The sequence below is a fragment of the Trichomycterus rosablanca genome, chromosome 19 (genome assembly GCF_030014385.1).
Source record: "Trichomycterus rosablanca isolate fTriRos1 chromosome 19, fTriRos1.hap1, whole genome shotgun sequence".
NCBI classification, from domain to species: Eukaryota; Metazoa; Chordata; class Actinopteri; order Siluriformes; family Trichomycteridae; genus Trichomycterus; species Trichomycterus rosablanca.
This window is the reverse complement of record NC_086006.1, coordinates 5904114-5924857: the sequence shown is the minus strand read 5'-3', so window position 1 is coordinate 5924857 and position 20744 is coordinate 5904114. Positions and strand designations below refer to the sequence as shown.

Here is a 20744-nt window from a genome sequence, read left to right as displayed (position 1 = left end):
TTTCAGCCGTTTGCTCATCCTGTGGTTGGTCTGTTCGGCTGCAAGGGCGTGACGTTTCGACTAAACATCAGTCCAATGATCCAATGATCATGAGCGGCTACTTGCAAAGGGTGGTAATTTGGAATTGAGCTCCTCCACCATTAAAGCATCATGTGGTCATTCACAGTCTCACAGCCAATGGCATCCCGGTATTGGATCTGCCTCCTACTCCTCCGCTCCCTCCTCGCGCTGTCCTCACCGTGCACGCGCCTGTGGTACCCAACGCTCGCGCAGAGGAGGAGGAGGAGGATGTGGCGCGCGGAGGGGAAATGGCTGCCGAAAACAAGCCGGAAGGTAAGAGGCAAAGCTTGGATGTATTTTCTTACTGCTCATGACAACAGTGCGAATTGAGTGGAAACAGTACGAGCAGAGCCGCGACTCACGCCGACAGGACCTTACGGGATTCCGGGATGTGCGCCTTTATCCTGACACACTCGTTATTTCAACACCGAGGTATCATCACCCAGCCTGCTATAGCAGCTACTAGCCAGCAATGTGTAGTTTTAAAATTGTGGAGATTAATAACAAAAGAACGTCAAACGATGAGAAGAACTATTTAGTACAGCGCTGAGAGCAAACTTACTGGCTGCACGCTGCTGTGCACGAACTTCTTTATTTATCCAGCTTCCCTTGGTGCACAAAAATGTTCCTAAGTTGGCAGGTGTAGAGTTTCGTTCTCGTTGCATTCATCCTCCAAGTCTGGTACTTAGATATGCAAAGTCGGTTGGTCAGTAAGTCAGTTTCCAGTTTGCATTTTGGATTAACCACTGGTGTTACTTTTAGATTTGTTTTAAAATTGTTTCTAATTTGGCAGGCTCTGTCTTGACTCTTGGATGTTTTACAAGCAGCTTGATTTTAGAGTCTCAGCACATTTGATTGTAACCAGGACACCGGACTGCCAGTTTTTAGATTTGTTTTAAAATTGTTCAACTTGGCGAGTTCTTTTGTCAGTTCACCACTTTATTTCCAGCTTTATTTAAAATCAGTTTTTTACAGATTACACTTGCGATCACTTTAAGTCTGTGATCTCATACTGGACCGACACTTTTTAGATTTATTCCATATTGTTCCAGTTTGGAAGTGTAGTTCCCACTGCTCGAATGAACGCCAGGTTGTCTGTGAGTGAGTCAGTTTTCTCCAAGCCCATTTGTGATCACAGTAAATTTGTGATCGCAGCACATGGCTGGCACTTTCTGGTTTCACAATTGTTCGGAAGAAGGAGTAGGTGAGGTGTAGTTTGCAATGCCTTTATCCACATAGTCATTAATTCAATAACTGGATTCTTGTTGTCTCTGAAAGTAAGTTTGCAATGTTCTTACCTTTGCTCAGGTTGCTCTTTTGATTTGCATTGCTGCCGTTTTTCGATTACTTTTTAAAAATCAATTGTTTTCAAAATAGAATTTTAATTCCAGTTGCGTCTATCCACTAAATCCAGCTTAAGCTCTCCTAAGCAAGATTGTATGTCCTACATTCACTTTAAATCAGTGCTTAAAACATTGTAATTTTAGTTCAATTTTAGTTCTTTGTTGAGTTGAAATGTCAAACAAACTAAGTCGATTTGTTCTGGTGGTACAAACTTATTTTAGGTGTAGGTGAAACTTTAGAATATTGTCAAAAAGAGCAGCTCTGGTTAGTTGAACTGAATTGGGAAACATCTAAATGCAAAGCGTTTTATTTTACTGTAAGCCTACTTAAGCACATGCTTAGCAGGTTGTTTAATTAACTAAAACCAGTCAAGATAATTGTGCTGAGTGATTCTGCTTAGTCAGTTCTGGTTATTATCAGGCCTAAACTATTGTTTATTTTTCTCAGGTCCAGTGTCTGGCTTTTACTAATTTTGTCAAATTTCTATGAATCTGTTGATCTAGAACAACTACATGGCATGAAGGTGTTTGTCTAAAGTTTGACCTTATTCAGAGGTTGTTCTGTAACAATTTAAAAAGAAAATAGTTTAAAGGAAATCTGATCTTTGTTCAGCCACATGGTGGAGACCTTGTCTTCAAATAATCCTACCAAGAAAGTGGCAAAAGCCATATAATTTTATAGCACATAAAATTAGAAATTACTGCTGTGATATTTGATGATGAACATAATGGCTCTGGTGAACTTCAAGAGTTCACAAATAATGTCAGTCGGACGATTCCCAGTCACCCTATACTAGAAACAATAAGATCAATTCGATGCATGTTTAATTTACTTCCTTTGGCTATAAAATCAACATTTTAAAAGTAATGTATAACATGATAAAAGTGTGGCGTGTTTAAACAAGTGCTGGCCCACAGGGGGGTGGTATTGAGCTTTGTTAGTAGCCACAGTGCTTATCTGTTTTACTATGCGCAGCATGTCAGCTGAGACCAAGAGTATTAAAATAAAGAGATATCTACCTTGTGTTGAAAGCATCACATGGCTCGGGGCTACCCATGCTTGTTCTGGTTTTGCTACAGATGCAAACACATCCAGGCTTGTAATGTTTGCTGCATTCATGTACTTCCTCATATATAGAGTTATAGATGCCAAGTGCTTTTTGGAATGACTGAGTTGAGACTCCCTTAGCTGAGCAGGTTGAGTTATTTTTGCAGATCCTGTGAGGTCAGTGTGCAGAGGAGGAGTATGTGTCACACATTTGAACATTAACATAGGTTCTGCGTTGTAAGGGCTTTGGTGTTAAATATATGTATTTATATATTTATATACATATATTACCGTACTGTCCCAAATTAATACTCCAGACATACTTAGCAACATATAACATTGTGTCGTGTAGAGTTTTGAAGTTTTATGCAATTCTGTTTCCTTTTCAAATTACTATCTGTCCTATAACCTTTTGTCCTTGATGCCGCAGTGTTTGTGTTGAGCAGTGCTCTCCAGGGCTTCAGTGCTTTGTAGATTTTTTGCACATAAGGACGGGCTGTTCTTTGCTAGAGGCTGATATGAAAACATGGGTAATGTCTCTTGTGCCCCACTGAGTGCTTATATCCCTCGGATGCTTGTGTCCCCTGGTTTGACCCTTCTCACTTTCAGAAGATCAGAGGAGACCTTAATAATTACACTTTATTCTGTGAACTTGCTTTAAATTGTTGTGTAAAACTATGTATAGTGATTTAGGAAACTAGATATAAATATATAAATAAAAACCACCTGAGCAGTACAGTGGATCGACCTACAGTATGTCCTCAGTTAGAGCAGAATCCAGCTGTACTTTTAATGAGTACTTTTTAAGAGGGTGGAAATAAAATATCACATTAAATGTTATTAAATATAATATATTTTTATAATATTTAACATTTGTTTTTCCAGACCAATTAAAGCATTACCAATAAAGGCATTATACAGTTTCTGTGGAATCTATTGTAATACTGTCCACCAGATGCTTACTAAAATAGCCACTCAAGATTAGCCACTGTTGGGACAGAACAGATTATTTTGATGAGAAAGTAGACATTTCAGTTTTGTCTGTTAATTATTTATTGATTTATTCATTCATTCATTGTCTGGTCAGGGTTGCAGTGGGTCTGATTCATTGGGCGAAAGGCAGAAAAAACCCGAAGACCTGGGTTTGATCCTTACTATCTGTGAGAAGTTTCACATGCTTGCCCAATTTGTGTGGGTTTTCTCAGTGTGTATTTTTTCTAACATGTTTAAAACACACAGAAGATTGGCTGCTCTAAACTACTCCAAGATGTGAGTGACTGAATAAGTAAGTGTGGGTTGTCATTGTTAAAAGATCAGACCTTCCCTAACTATTATCTCTGGTCCATGTTTAGATACTATTTGCCTTAACTATTTATCCGTCAAACACTTCTTAGTTAATAAAATGATACAAGCTGCTGATAAAAGATCAAAGAGATTGCTTTTGTACGGCCTCAAAGCCCAATTCTGAACCCCGCTTGCCAAATGAAAGTCCACATGTTCCTACCACTAGGGAGCAACTTAAGTCAGAGCAATTCTTTCGATCTCTCTGATTGTGGACGATGAAAGAGGGTGCAGACTTTATGGACAGAAGTGAATCTGACACACTGAACCTAAAGGCTGAATTGAGCAGAGGTAAACTACAAAGTGAGCTCAACATCCCCAGCTTTTTAAAAGATATTTAGGTTAATTAATTGTAATAAAATGAGTTTATAAACTTATAAATGATAATTCACTCTAATGACGTAATAAAAACTTAATGTTCTTTTTAAGGGTTAATGATTAATTATGCTATAATTATGATTTGTAACACTTTTGCAAATTTATGGAGAGTGAGGACGAGTACTGTTGACAATACAGTGTAGCATACACGTATTGTGTATGCAATATTTACCTAGTTTTTTCTTTTTGTAAGAATCTCATTATTCAGGGCAAAGTTCTTTTATTGTACTGTATATAACAATAAAACACTTCAACAGCTAAAGTCCTACAAGTCTAAAATAAATAATCAAGTGGCATTGCTTTTATCTGATATTTTTATATTTTGTATCGTTTAGACCTTGTGTTAACCTGTTCTGGGGTAGGTCAGCCACAGAGAGTAATTTTCCATGTTTTTAAGCTGGTTAGATGCTAAATAACCATTAGGATACTGGTAAACATCAGTAAATCCTGAACTTAGCTTGCTAACCCACATATGCTGCTTGGTGGCATACCCTTTTTCTAAACTGTGATGGATGTGTCTGAGAAAGGATCAGGTTTATCCTGTTACTGATAATGCTAAAACACTGTCTGTGTGCATGGAGAGAATGTACAAAGTCTTAATGTAAACCAGTTGTGCAGCTTAAAATGTGCAGTTTCCTAGTCTCTTCTCTTTGTCTACTCTCTTTTTGCCTCCTGAAGGACTGAAGAAAATTCGTAATCCGGATCGAATGTACAGATCAGCTGTGTGTTATTCCGGCCATGCTCCTCCTAAGGGTGTCAGTGATGACACCGAGATGAACAGTAAGAGCTGGTTATTAATATTGCATCTGTGGCATTGCTCGAAGGGGCCACTTGCTGGCTGATCTATTATTTATTCATCGATTCATTTATTTACTTCTTGATTTTATTATATCTTCCTTCTTCTCCACTGGGATCTCCTCCCAGAGCCTTTTCTGAACCTTGAAGTGTCTTCTTGACAGGAGCATGCTGTCACAATATCACAATTGTTGCCATTTACTAAGAGCCAGACCCACCCATACAGGCTGCATTCCACCAGACCCTCATACTAAATGGTGCCATTAACTTTAACACCGACCTTCCAAAAGTTGCCACTACTATCTGTCTAAAAGCACAGGATTTATCATGCTGTACTTGCAGTCTAAGCAAAGCTGGAGTTTGCTGAAATGATTAGTGAAAACTGCTAGTTAATCTTATTTAGACTGTGAAATAACTGTTTTCTTTCCTCAGAAAGGAAAACATATTTGCGTTTAGTTAAATTATGTGTATTAATGTATGTTGATGCATGAAACGTTGATTATTCCATTAGTACCCGAGAAGTCTCCATGCTTAATACGCATTGAGCTGCGCTCCCAGCATCCCAGGAGAATTTGTTGATCTGTGTAATTAAGTGCGTTTATGTTTGTCGTAATTTGAAAAACGTAGCCAGATCAGTCTCATCTTCTTGTTGTGCTATTCACTGATTACATACACTCTTTCCTTTAGTTAAGTCCTTGGGGCTTCAAAACACAGTGTTTTAATGAACACTCGTGGAAATGAAAAAAGCAAATTCCTGTCTGTATGCACCGTACGTATCTGGGACTATATGACATTTTCCTTTGCTCCATCTCATAATCTCATACTTTCTTGCATGCAGCATGAGGTAACTGTATCTGGTGGCCCAGTTAACATGTGCTGCCTAAAGGTTTTCATATCACTAGGACAGTAAAAAAAAAAATGCAGCCTGTCCTGTCCAGAGCAGGTAAACCAGTCATGTGAGTAATTGTGGAAGTGGTTATGATAAGGAGAAAGGGCTTTAGTGGGCATCTGGCAGAGTGTCATTTTATTGTTTAGTGTGTGTGTATGGGTGTGTGCTCTCAGGTCCTCATCTCCTCTTGCCTTGAGATGGAATTTTCATGGATGGGTGCATTTGGCCAGGGCTGAAAACGCATAAGGAGTTCCCGTTTTCTCTTTATTTAATGCAGATACAGTGCATTGAATAGGTTCTGAGCCCCTTGTCTATTTTATATTTATACTCAATTGTCCTAGACTGCACATTAAAATATTTTCTTCCCAGTTGCATTATATCAGTTTAAAAGGAAAAAGACAAAGTCCTTATTTAAATTTATTGAAATAAGTAAAAAAGTTTAGAAATATGTAAAACTACAGCCACACTCCCTAGGTCAGACCACCTATCAAAACTCAGTTAGCACACCAAGATTTTTTTTTGACAAAATGTTTCTGTATCAGCCATAAATGTGGTGTCAATTGCATTTTTCTAACACCAAATAATCCCTTACTTTAAAAAAAAACAACCTTCAGCAAAGAATATGCCAATCATCAAAAAGTATTGTTGTCTAACATAGATCCTACAAAGCAGGTAACAGCCAGGTAACATCATCCCACTGTGTAATATGATGGTGTTACTTTACAGGAAATAGTAAGATGCATAGTACTACGAAACTACCAAAACAGAAAGCATAAGCTGGAAAGAAAAAATATGTCCCCTAGCAAAATAACGATGATCTTGCATAGCAAGATCTCCTTTCAGGGGAATAACATGTATTTGATGCGTCATACTTTAATATACTTTAATCCTTAATTTCAGATTCTTCTAAATCCAGTGCCTTGTTTAGTCTAATACAGCTAGTTGACCTTTTAAGCATATTAAATAACCAAGGTTAAAATGAAGAGAACATTGTTTTAATAATTAACCAAAGAAAGGTCAAACGATTTTCTCACTGTCATACTGTAAGAGCGGACCAGCATTAACAGTGCACTCAAGACTCAGTACAAACTTTGCAAGGAAAGCCTTTATTTAAATACATTCTTTTGCTATATTAGCCTAGTCATCAGACCTTAAAATATTGACCTTGAAACCTCACCCAGTGTGTCCCACAACAATTTTGATCATATTGCATACACAGTTTCAGCAATGCTTTCAGAGCTGAGGAGAACTTACCCTTTTACAAGACAATATCAGTTTCTGTCATGGCCTTGAGATTAATGCCTCTCACATATCCTGTTAGCAATCCTCAAAACAAAAAACAAAAACACATCATTGGTAACCGCAGTGTAAAAACTGTATAAAAGCAGAAATAATCCAGTAATAGCGTTTGATTGATGTCATCTTTTAAAAGTCATTCTTTACCCAGTTTGCTTTGATACTTGGCTTTCAGTAACAATATGATAGTTCTGGCGTTTGTAGTTAAGCTAAAAGCATGACTTTGTCATTAAATCTAGCCATGTGTTCAGTGTTCATTTTCCTGAAAGCAGCTGCCTGATATATACGAGCCTGTGATCTAGATCTAAAAAGATGGTGCTAATTAAGAGTGCCGTCCAGCACAATCAAAGTCATCTTTTTAAGCAGTTGCATCTATCAAGGAGTCTCGTTGATTCCATTTGGACAGACATGACAGTGTAACCCACAAAATACACTGCAATTTGGTTCTCTGTGATTTATTAGTGCACGTAGAACTCAGGGCTGTGTAATGCTGGTGAATCCCTGGCTATCTCCCCGAACTGATTGTTCCTGATTGCCTGCATGTGATTTAAGCAGCCATTGCAACTTGCTAAAGAAGATTGTTCTGTTATTGCTGTTCAGCTAAGCTTTTTGCCTCTTCATTAGCAGGGCTGATCACAATCTGAAACGATTCGCTGTCTGAGTGGAATAATAGTGGTATAGGATTGAAATTAACTTTCTTCAGACCATTGTTGGATAATATTGTTACAAGCTGCTAGAAAAAAACACTGCCTTAGCCATTGTTGTAATTACGTGGCAGAAGTGGGAATGCACACTGGAGTTTGTCTGACATCTTAACATTGGAGTGTTATTCAGACACCATGTTGTCTGCACTGAATATTGAATAACTGAATTTCTCTGCCATTTATATTCATATTAAATAATACACTATATGGCCAAAGTATTTGGACATCTGATTATGAGCTTATCAAATATCCCATTTCAAAAACAAATGGAATAAAAATAGAGTGATTTATGGTGGAATTTGTGCCGGTTTAGTCAAAAGAACATTTGTATCGCTGGGCACTGATGTTGATTAGGAAAGCCTCGGCTGATGTTCCAGTTCATTCCAAAGTGGTTGATTAGGGCTAGATTAGGGCTCTGTGCATGTTACTGGAGTTTCTTTAAACCAAGCTTCTCTTCATGTCTTTAGAGACCTTGCTTTGTGCACAGAGTCACAGTTATGCTGAAACAGGAAAAGGCCTTCCCTTACACCTATTAGCAATTGTTGTGACTGAAACACATGAATTCAAATAAAAATTTTGGCAGTTTTTGGCATGTTAGTTTATCATTGTTTTGTTTCTTGAGCTGAAAACGTTGGTACTTTGCTTTATCTTAATCCTTCTGTCATGCTTATGAAATGAAAAATGGAAAGTATTAAGTAGAAGTATTTTATAGCTCATATAAATATGTTAATTGCTAAAACTTTCATTTATTTCACATCTGGCTTTTTGTTTACTGTCAGAGATTTAACACAAAAAACTATTTATTGTTTAGTTTAGTGGTAATAAATTCTAATATTGACTGAATATTTTGCCTATAAATTTTGCCACCCTTTGCTTGTGACCTTTATCTGCTACATTTTAAAGCGAATGCCTGCATGTGTTATTTTTGTTTTTGGCATGTTTGCTTTTTTTACCTGCTTTACGTGCATTAATAAATGCAGGTCATGCAGAAAACCTGTTACTATGAAAACTAATCTCATTGAAATGACTGAATGTGCCCTACGGGGCTGTGCGAGATCATTGTCTTTTGCTGTTTGTATAGCATCTGTATTTAAATTCATTGTGACATTCTGTATTATTTGTTTCCTTGCTCAGCAACAATTCTCGTAAATTATTTGTCTTCCCTATATGGTGAAATCTGACAAGTACACCTGCGGCAAAGGGAGCTGTGTTGGCGTGCATGAGAATATAGCATCTCTGTGTGATATTCTCAGAATGTAGCATGGAGTAAAGCTAAATTTAGATGACGTGCCAATCTCAGAAAGGCACAAGCTTAAGCGAGAAGCAACTGGCCTGCCAGGGCTTTGTTTAAATTGAGTTCATCAGTCGAGCTTTGATAGCGGGTTTCAGTAGCTCAGTGGAATGACTGAGACCTAACAAACAGCCCAGTGACTATGGCTCTCCATCAAGACTGGGGGGAGGGGGGGTGTTGAGAATTTTACTGTCGAAAACGATCCAGGTTTTACCAAAATATTGAAAGGTGGAGCTAAGTTATTCCAGCACATTCCATTACATTCATGGTCTTGAATCTTTGATGGATTGATTTAAAAAAGACTTTCCCTAGCACAGTGCTCTGATTATTATTTCAATTCAATTTTCTAACCCTTTGGTCACAGGAGGCATGCTTTATTAGATTAGTATTGAATGGATCAATACCACAGTTGAGAGTGAATTTTATAACAGCCATCTATTGTAATGTCTGATGACTTGTGGACAATAGGGAAGTACTTTACAGTCTTATGTCTTAGTGTAATTTCCAAAATTGACATACCAGTTCCATATCTAGATTAGAGTTTACTCTCTGAATATAGGAAATATTATTTTGCCACCATTTAACACTTCTGAAATGATATAAACATGCTTTTTATATTTTACAGCATCCATAACAGTGATCCTGCTTGCAGAAAAAAGAACAGAAAGGCTTCTGAGATTAAATAGACTTTTTGATGAATGTACTGGTGCTCTAGTATAACAGCTCCACCTCACTGAGGGAGGCAACAATTATAAGTGAAGAGTGTCACTCACTGAGCAAGCACACAGGCAGCAACGAGGGAGAGAAGGAAAGAGAGAGAGAGTTGTGTCGCAGATGATATTGATTTGAGATTTGTTTTTGTCAGCCCTCTCTAGTTTCATGACCTGCTCAAGTCTCCAGGGTGACACTGGCGCAGGCTTGCATGACTGATATTGTTAAACCTCCTAAACAGACTCCTTCAGGAGCAGTATCAGTGATAATATGAGGATGAGTAGTGCCTTGTTTGTAAAAAGTTTTTCCTCCTTAATATTATGGACATCTGTTAGGATCTATCCTAATAAAAAACTGAGAAAATGGCAATGATTTGTGTCTGACACAAACATCTAGAGAGAGGGCCTTAAAGGTACAATAAGACATCAGCTTTGCAAACAGACTCACTAAGATGCTAAATATCATCTAAAATTTTGGAGTTTACAGGGCTGCAAGTGTATAAAGTGTATAAGTGCTAATGAATGGAAATTGTAGTTGCTCGTATTTCATCTTTACCATTATCATCCACTTGATTTCAAATGAAGCAGCGAAAAAATTATTGTCCTATTGTCCAGGAGCATATTGGTCTTGTTTGCTGGGTGAAGGTAACAGAATACCTGCATCTTCTATTAATCGTGTAATGCTAGATAAAAGGGGTGACACGGTGGGGCAGTGGGTAGGGCTGCCAGGTCTCTACTCTCAGATCAAGTCTGGATGTGTGCAATCTGCATCAGTAATCCAGAACTTAAAAGAAACAGTCTATAGATCAGTGTGAAACATCATGGAACATTTAATGCTTTTCACATTTTTGTTCCTTGTAATTTTTTTTTATCAATTAATTAATTAATTATTGTCATTGCCTGGGGTGCTTAAGGCAGGTCATGTTGAATGGGGTCTCCTCACTGATGCTGGAATAGCAAGCTCTGCTCAAGTCCCAGGCAAAAATACCACAGGTACTTGTAGGGCGTAGCATAACTGGTGTAGAAAAGTACTGGCTGGTGCAAAGAAGCATCCAATGACTGCACAAGTGAAGGAAGGACTGGGAGGAATTGTAGTGAGAATTGTTAATTACTAACTTGGAAGGAAAAGGGAAGAAAGCTAATTATAATTAATGAAGATAACAGTCAGTATATTAAATCTTTTTATTTAAACATTAGTGTAGTTATTATAAGATGAAGGCAGGTTCTGAGATTGCAGGTTCAAATCTCAGCAGTGCTCCTGGCTGGCTGGTCACATACACTGACATGATTGGCTATTTCTGGGTGGGGGGTGAAGGGGGAGACTGTCAAAGCCCTGCAGTAGATTATCACTCTGCCCAGGGTATTCCTGCCTTGTGCCCATTGTTTCCCAGTAAAAACTGACCCGCCATGACCATGAACAGGATAAAACGATTGATGAAATTGAAATGAAATGAAGTTATAAGATGATAAGCTGCTTTTATACTGAAACACGAGGCAAAATATCCAAATCCATACTGACACAAAATAGCTACAGTGTGCATGTTAAGCTCTCAAATCGACAAGACCAGTGAAAGTGTGAAGAGTTGGATTGGGTCTGTGAGCTCACTGTGACTGAAAAGGACACAGCAGTACAGTTAAATGCCAGTGTAGAACTGTGGAACATTTTCTGCTGCTGAATACATGCAGACAGGGTCTAAATTTAAGGAAAGTCACTGAATTGAATATGCTTTTCTGCCATGTCTGTAGACTTGGCAGATCTCAGATCTCTTCGTGGTATACATTTCCTACCTGGTCCTGCTCAAGAAAGAATGCCTCTCTGAGTGGGTAGCAAGCATAAGCAAAAAAATCTCCATCTCTGTGTCCTTTCATTTTTCTTCTCTTTACATACACTTCCCTTATGTTTCCTTGCCTCCTGTAGCTACCAAACCCAGTATGTTGGCTGGTCTTTTTCTTCTCCTTTATACTTTTCCTGCCCTTACCTGTCTGATACTTTCTATCTTTTCAATTCGTCTTTCCATTAAAGCATCCATAGGCCTGTAATTAGCTGCCCCACCAGCTCGGCTCAACACTGTGGAGCTGGTGGAACAGCTTGTGGAGCGACTTTCTTGTTTGTATTATTGCATGATTTTTTCTTTAGCCTGCCTTTAATTCAGAACTAAACAACTTGAGTTTTTCCCTGTGTTATGGAAAAATTAAATATAACCTGAGTATTAGTATTATGCTGCTTGTGCATTAAATTCTTAAAGTTAAATCCTTATGTTGGTGCTTGAGGTGTGGCTGGGAGTCTAAAGTACAGAGATGAGCAACATGTCTGTTGTTAAGCGGTTGTAAAAACAACCGTTAGCATAAAATGGAGGTTCCAAAGTCCAACACCCAATGTGATGTGACTAGAGCAGTATAAAGAGAGGCCCACAGTTCTGTTCCTTGTTTTTCAGTTCATATACTGCTGTAAGAGCCCACGATCATGCCAATAAATTCTCCAATCCAGTCAACTGTAATCTTTGTTTTCTTTTATCATCTGACCTAATTTTTTTTACGACACCTGCTAGGAATAGCGATCTATGCCAATGTCTGTGGAAAACAAAGTGTGGGCTTTGAGCACAAATGTCCAAGCCTTTCCAACAGTGTCACAGACATCCATGACTGGAAGTCCAAGACAGCATCAATCTTCCTGTTTTTTTCATGGAAAGGATAACTTTTACATTTTTTCTAGTCAATGACAACAACAGGTTAGCTAATGTTTACACTAGAGGCCATTTTCTGCTGTCCTCCAGCATGACTGTGTTTCTGTGTACAAAGCAAAGAGAGGTCCACAAAGACATTGTCTAAGTTTGATGTGAAGCAGCTCCAGTGACCTGCACGGATCCCAAACCGTAACCCCACTGATCACCTTTTGGATAAACTGGCACGACAAATGCGAGCAATTTCCTGTTGTCAGAAAGCAGTGCCTGACCTTACAAGTGACCCTCTAATATCACTCAATCTTGATTTGAATGTCACAGCCTATCTGAGCATCATTCCTTTCTATGTGCATATTTTTATAATCACAACTGACCACGATTTAATGGCTACATCCAGCATTATAATACACAGTGTTACAAAGCATGTCATCTCAAACTCTTTCCATCAACGTGACAGTACCGTTAGTGTACTTTAGTGGCATCTCAATTAGCAGATCGGTAAATCTGTATCCATGCTACAGGGAACAGCGCATTTCCAGCATGAATATGCAGCTGACAAATCTGCAGTAGTTATGTGAGGCAATCAGGTCAACATGAACCAAAAACGCAGAGCAATGTTTTCATTACTTTACCACATAGACTGGGTCCTACACAAGATTAGTATGTGTTCCAACTAAAGTAACCAGTTAGTAGGTTTCCATTCATTTCATTTTCATCAACTGCTTTATCCTGGTCAGGGTCCAAATCCACCAGGAAACACTGCCTGCAATGCAATAATAGAGAGGGCCCCAATCCATTGCAGGGCTTCAGCCATCTCCCCTGACACAGCCAGTCATTTGTATAGATTTTCAATTCCTGGAAGGTTAATATCAGCCAAAAATTTCAATTAGCACTCCTGTTGACTACTCACAATTAGTATTGTATTAGCTGTAAAAAAATCCATATCATTTGACCTCCAGCACTTTTCATCACTTTCCAGATTTGTCATATGGTAAATTGAATTAATATAGAACAGGATGTAAGTCAGCAAAGAAGGTTGGCATGAACATGATGGTGTATGTAACCAACATCCATGAAAACAAGATAAGGAAACACTTGCCACCAATGTTGCTCTGCTTATTTTTTATTCTTTCTTTTGGTGTGTGCTGTAAATTTGTTTTTTGGTGTAAGTAAGCTCATTTTAGCTCTCAAAGCTCCAACAGTATTCTGGTAGAGGGTATGTACAGTATAAAGGCTGTACTTCTTAATATATGACAGTAATTGTGGCTAGTTATTAAAGCGGGCTGAATTACTGTGGTAAATTAACATTCAGCTCAGTTTCTTATACTCTTAACTGCCAAGCAATGAGATTTTCGTTCAGTCACATTTGTTTAATTTGTTGAAAAGGGAGCAAATCATGGACTTCCATACATGTCTCCCAAATTGCATTCGAGAAAGGTTACAGAGTATATTACCAGTCTGATGAGTTTTTAATTAACAGTCATCTAATCTGAATAGAGACGTTTTGTCTTTTTCCTCAGGATGTATGCTCAAATTCAGAACAAATCAGTTTGTAACTTTGTACTTTCACACTGGTCTGAAGAGGCTTTTCCCGTTTCTTTATTAGCTAACTTTTTCATTCCTTTACTCCCATGTACAGATATAGCAGAATTACAGGCTCAATCTAAAGTAGGGTTGGGCGATATTGCCGATTATCATACCGTCATACCGTCTTCATAAAATACCGTATTTGGTACACAAATGTTATATTGACATGCCAGCGCGTTGTGCCACCCCATCCCATGGTTTTGAATGCAAAACCTTAGCAAGCAAAACCCGATGGAATCGCTGTCTAAGTAGCGCGTTCAAATAACCTGCCTTATAATAAGTCATTGACTTATTAGAATCCTCTCTACTGAGGCAGCTGCCTATGTAGGCAGTAAGACAGCAAGACAGCTCACTAGGTGTTTGAACACACCCTATGTAGAGAGCTCCCTAGCTTTTGTGTTATCGCCTCAAAAAGTGAGCACCCCCACAACCAATCAGTGAGCTCCAACCACCTACAACTCCCGCCCCTCCCTTATTGTGGATGCGCGCAGGTCTTAAAGTCTCCGTTTTAAGCAGAAATTTGGCGCTTTACATTTTTTAAATACCGTCACCATTTTTAAATACCGTCAACATTTTTAAATACCGCGGTATACCGTAATACCGTCATACCGCCCAACCCTAATCTAAAGCTTCAACTTTTTCACCTTGACATGCTCATAAGTAAAGAATTATGGTCCAGGTTCCGCTCACCAGCTGTGGAGGAACATGTTTAAATGTACAGTGGGGTCAAAAAGTATTTAGTCAGCCACTGATTGTGCAAGTTCTCCTACTTAGAAAGATGAGAGAGGTCTGTAATTTTCATCATAGGTACACTTCAACTATGAGAGACAAAATGAGAAAAAAAAATCCAGGAAATCACATTGTAGGATTTTTAAAGAATTTATTTGTAAATTATGGTGGAAAATAAGTATTTGGTCAATAACAAACAAGCAAGATTTCTGTATCTCACAGACCTGTAACTTCTTCTTTAAGAAGCTCTTCTGTCCTCCACTCCTTACCTGTATTAATGGCACCTGTTTGACCTTGTTATCTGTATAAAAGACACCTGTCCACAGCCTCAAACAGTCAGACTCCAAACTCAACCATGGCCAAGACTAAAGAGCTGTCGAAGGACACCAGGAAGAAAATTGTAGACCTGCACCAGGCTGGGAAGAGTGAATGTACAATAGGCAAGCAGGTTGGTGTGAATAAATCAACTGTGGGAGCAATTGTAAGAAAATGGAAGACATACAAGACCATTGATAATCTCCCTTGGGGTCAAGATCTCATTACGTGGGGGCAAAATGATCATGAGAACGGTGAGCAAAAATCCCAGACCTACACGGAGGGACCTGATGAATGACCTTCAGAAAGCTGGGACCAAAGTACCAAGGCTACCATCAGTAACACACTACGCCAAGAGGGACTCAAATCCTGCAGTGCCAGGCGTGTCCCCCTGCTTAAGCCAGTACATGTCCAGGCCCGTCTGAAGTTTGCCAGAGAGCATATGGATGATCCAGAAGAGGATTGGGAGAATATCATGTGGTCAGATGAAACCAAAATGGAACTTTTTGGTAAAAACTCAACTCGTCGTGTTTGGAGGAAGAAGAAGAACCCAAGAACACCATACCTACTGTGAAGCATGGGGGTGGAAACATCATGCTTTGGGGCTGTTTTTCTGCAAAGGGGACAGGACGACTGATCCGTGTTAAGGGAAGAATGAACGGGGCCGTGTATCGTGAGATTTTAAGCCAAAACCTCCTTCTATCAGTGAGAGCATTGAAGATAGAACGTGGCTGGGTCTTCCAGCATGACAATGATCCTAAACACACCGCTCGGGCAACGAAGGAGTGGCTCCGTAAAAAGCATTTCAAGGTCCTGGAGTGGCCTAGCCAGTCTCCAGACCTCAACCCCATAGAAAATTTGTGGAGTCCGTGTTGCCCAGCGACAGCCCCAAAACATCACTGCTCTAGAGGAGATCTGCATGGAGGAATGGGCCAAAATAGCAGCTACAGTGTGTGCAAACCTGGTGAAGACTTACAGGAAACGTTTGACCTCTGTCATTGCCAACAAAGGTTATGTTACAAAGTATTGAGTTGAACTTTTGTTATTGACCAAATACTTATTTTCCACCATAATTTACAAATAAATTCTTTAAAAATCCTACAATGTGATTTCCTGGATTTTTTTTTCTCATTTTGTCTCTCATAGTTGAAGTGTAGCTATGATGAAAATTACAGACCTCTCTCATCTTTCTAAGTAGGAGAACCTGCACAATCAGTGGCTGACTAAATACTTTTTGACCCCACTGTATATGAAAGATGTTATCTGTAGGTTTTGAGGAGACATTTTAGCTTGTTTGATGATAAGCGAAGAGTGCTTAATTATAGGTTGAGTCCGACAGGAATGAGCACATAGAGCACGCAATAGAGAATCTCTGTCACTGAACTGACTTCAAGAACTGCTTCAGATAACCAAAGAACACCTCCATGATTACTACTACTACCAGAAATTTCATACGTAAGTGTGGTGTCAGTATGGCTGTAGAGGCTTGTTTAAAGTTCTGGTGTCTTGTTAATGAGTTATTAATTTGTCAGTTATATATTCCATGAGAATGATTTTGAAATGGTTTTTAGGGCCTACTCAGAGCAGCTTTTTTATGTGAAATTTATGTGTGAAAGTTCATATATTTTAATAGGGTTTAGGTTGATAAAAAATGTGCGGGGTGAAACAGAGTGAAATATATTTTAAGGTTTGTTGAACTCTAGTTTTGTGTTGCCAGACTGCTGATACACTGCTATAGAGAGCACTAAGGCCATTTTTAATTCATTGTGGATAAAACACCAAAGATGTAACACAATGTTACCCAAGCAAACTACAAAAAAGTATTGACATGGTTCACAATAACTCAGGGGGCAGAATCTTATTCATGCATTTGTTCATTCTCTGTTTTACCAAAGCTTTATTCTAGTCAGGTTCACGGTGGGTCTGATTCTTTGGCTGAAAAGTAGGAAGCACCATGCATCGGTCGCCAGTCTTTCACAGGGCAGACACACACACATTAACACCTAGAGCAATTTTTAGACTGGATTAGGGCTGCAACTATCGATTATTTTTGTAATCGAGTATTCTATCGATTATTCCAGCGATTAATCGAGTAATCGGATAAGAAATACTTTTGCTTTAATAAAGAGCAAAAATAAATACATAATACGTAAGATTAAATACGACATGTCTCTTGAAACAAACTATATATTATATGTTTTTATTACTTGCATACAGGACAGTTTGAAGAGTTTATTATACTGTATATACAGGGGTTGGACAAAATAACTGAAACACCTGGTTTTAGACCACAATAATTTATTAGTATGGTGTAGGGCCTCCTTTTGCGGCCAATACAGCGTCAATTCGTCTTGGAAATGACATATACAAGTCCTGCACAGTAATCAGAGGGATTTTAAGCCATTCTTCTTGCAGGATAGTGGCCAGGTCACTACGTGATGCTGGTGGAGGAAAACGTTTCCTGACTCGCTTCTCCAAAACACCCCAAAGTGGCTCAATAATATTTAGATCTGGTGACTGTGCAGGTCATGGGAGATGTTCAACTTCACTTTCATGTTCATCAAACCAATCTTTCACCAGTCTTGCTGTGTGTATTGGTGCATTGTCATCCTGATACACGGCACCGCCATTGGATGCACATGGTCCTCCAGAATGGTTCGGTAGTCCTTGGCAGTGACGCGCCCATCTAGCACAAGTATTGGGCCAAGGGAATGCCATGATATGGCAGCCCAAACCATCACTGATCCACCCCCATGCTTCACTCTGGGCATGCAACAGTCTGGGTGGTACGCTTCTTTGGGGCTTCTCCACACCGTAACTCTCCCGGATGTGGGGAAAACAGTAAAGGTGGACTCATCAGAGAACAATACATGTTTCACATTGTCCACAGCCCAAGATTTGCGCTCCTTGCACCATTGAAACCGACGTTTGGCATTGGCACGAGTGACCAAAGGTTTGGCTATAGCAGCCCGGCCGTGTATATTGACCCTGTGGAGCTCCCGACGGACAGTTCTGGTGGAAACAGGAGAGTTGAGGTGCACATTTAATTCTGCCGTGATTTGGGCAGCCGTGGTTTTATGTTTTTTGGATACAATCCGGGTTAGCACCCGAACATCCCTTTCAGACAGCTTCCTCTTGCGTCCACAGTTAATCCTGTTGGATGTGGTTTGTCCTTCTTGGTGGTATGCTGACATTACCCTGGATACCGTGGCTCTTGATACATCACAAAGACTTGCTGTCTTGGTCACAGATGCGCCAGCAAGACGTGCACCAACAATTTGTCCTCTTTTGAACTCTGGTATGTCACCCATAATGTTGTGTGCATTGCAATATTTTGAGCAAAACTGTGCTCTTACCCTGCTAATTGAACCTTCACACTCTGCTCTTACTGGTGCAATGTGCAATTAATGAAGATTGGCCACCAGACTGGTCCAATTTAGCCATGAAACCTCCCACACTAAAATGACAGGTGTTTCAGTTATTTTGTCCAACCCCTGTATATATACAGTGTATCACAAAAGTGAGTACACCCCTCACATTTCTGCAGATATTTAAGTATATCTTTTCATGGGACAACACTGACAAAATGACACTTTGACACAATGAAAAGTAGTCTGTGTGCAGCTTATATAACAGTGTAAATTTATTCTTCCCTCAAAATAACTCAATATACAGCCATTAATGTCTAAACCACCGGCAACAAAAGTGAGTACACCCCTAAGAGACTACACCCCTAAATGTCCAAATTGAGCACTGCTTGTCATTTTCCCTCCAAAATGTCATGTGATTTGTTAGTGTTACTAGGTCTCAGGTGTGCATAGGGAGCAGGTGTGTTCAGTTTAGTAGTACAGCTCTCACACTCTCTCATACTGGTCACTGAAAGTTCCAACATGGCACCTCATGGCAAAGAACTCTCTGAGGATCTTAAAAGACGAATTGTTGCGCTACATGAAGATGGCCAAGGCTACAAGAAGATTGCCAACACCCTGAAACTGAGCTGCAGCACAGTGGCCAAGATCATCCAGCGTTTTAAAAGGGCAGGGTCCACTCAGAACAGACCTCGCGTTGGTCGTCCAAAGAAGCTGAGTGCACGTGCTCAGCGTCACATCCAACTGCTGTCTTTGAAAGATAGGCGCAGGAGTGCTGTCAGCATTGCTGCAGAGATTGAAAAGGTGGGGGGTCAGCCTGTCAGTGCTCAGACCATACGCCGCACACTACATCAAATTGGTCTGCATGGCTGTCACCCCAGAAGGAAGCCTCTTCTGAAGTCTCTACAAAAGAAAGCCCGCAAACAGTTTGCTGAAGACATGTCAACAAAGGAGATGGATTACTGGAACCATGTCCTATGGTCTGATGAGACCAAGATTAATTTGTTTGGTTCAGATGGTCTCAAGCATGTGTGGCGGCAATCAGGTGAGGAGTACAAAGATAAGTGTGTCATGCCTACAGTCAAGCATGGTGGTGGGAATGCCATGGTCTGGGGCTGCATGTGCAGCAGGTGTTGGGGAGTTACATTTCATTGAGGGACACATGAACTCCAATATGTACTGTGAAATACTGAAGCAGAGCATGATCCCCTCCCTCCGGAAACTGGGTCGCAGGGCAGTGTTCCAGCATGATAATGACCCCAAACACACCTCTAAGACGACCACTGCTTTATTGAAGAGGCTGAGGGTAAAGGTGATGGACTGGCCAAGCATGTCTCCAGACCTAAACCCAATAGAACATCTTTGGGGCATCCTCAAGCGGAAGGTGGAGGAGCGCAAAGTCTCGAATATCCGTGATGTCGTCATGGAGGAGTGGAAAAGCATGGCAACCTGTGAAGCTCTGGTAAACTCCATGCCCAGGAGAGTTAAGGCAGTTCTGGGAAATAATGGTGGCCACACAAAATATTGACACTTCAGGAACTTTCACTAAGGGGTGTACTCACTTTTGTTGCCGGTGGTTTAAACATTAATGGCTGTATATTGAGTTATTTTGAGGGAAGAATAAATTTACACTGTTATATAAGCTGCACACAGACTACTTTTCATTGTGTCAAAGTGTCATTTTGTCAGTGTTGTCCCATGAAAAGATATACTTAAATATCTGCAGAAATGTGAGGGGTGTACTTACTTTTGTGATACACTGTATATATATATATATATAAAGTAGTCTGTGTGCAGCTTATATAACAGTGTAAATTTATTCTTCCCTCAAAATAACTCAATATACAGCCATTAATGTCTAAACCACCGGCAACAAAAGTGAGTACACCCCTTAGTGAAAGTTCCTAAAGTGTCAATATTTTGTGTGGCCACCATTATTTCCCAGAACTGCCTTAACTCTCCTGGGCATGGAGTTTACCAGAGCTTCACAGGTTGCCACTGGAATGCTTTTCCACTCCTCCATGACGACATCACGGAGCTGGCGGATATTCGAGACTTTGCGCTCCTCCACCTTCCGCTTGAGGATGCCCCAAAGATGTTCTATTGGGTTTAGGTCTGGAGACATGCTTGGCCAGTCCATCACCTTTACCCTCAGCCTCTTCAATAAAGCAGTGGTCGTCTTAGAGGTGTGTTTGGGGTCATTATCATG

The 20744-nt window shown here is 39.8% G+C and overlaps 1 protein-coding gene across 8 annotated transcripts in view; it reads left to right on the top strand.

The window, feature by feature from the left end:
- camta1a (calmodulin binding transcription activator 1a) overlaps positions 1-20744 on the top strand; it is a 463893-nt gene that overhangs the window by 9016 nt on the left and 434133 nt on the right. For 6 of the 8 annotated variants that reach the window (XM_063015715.1, XM_063015713.1, XM_063015714.1 and 3 more), the window contains exons 1-2: positions 290-333; positions 4849-4950. In XM_063015715.1, coding sequence (XP_062871785.1) covers positions 309-333; positions 4849-4950 — 127 coding nt within the window. In that variant the 5' untranslated portion in view covers positions 290-308. Of the gene's footprint in view, positions 1-289; positions 334-4848; positions 4951-20744 lie in introns of those variants that run through there. The other 2 variants (XM_063015717.1, XM_063015718.1) reach the window with 2 other exon arrangements.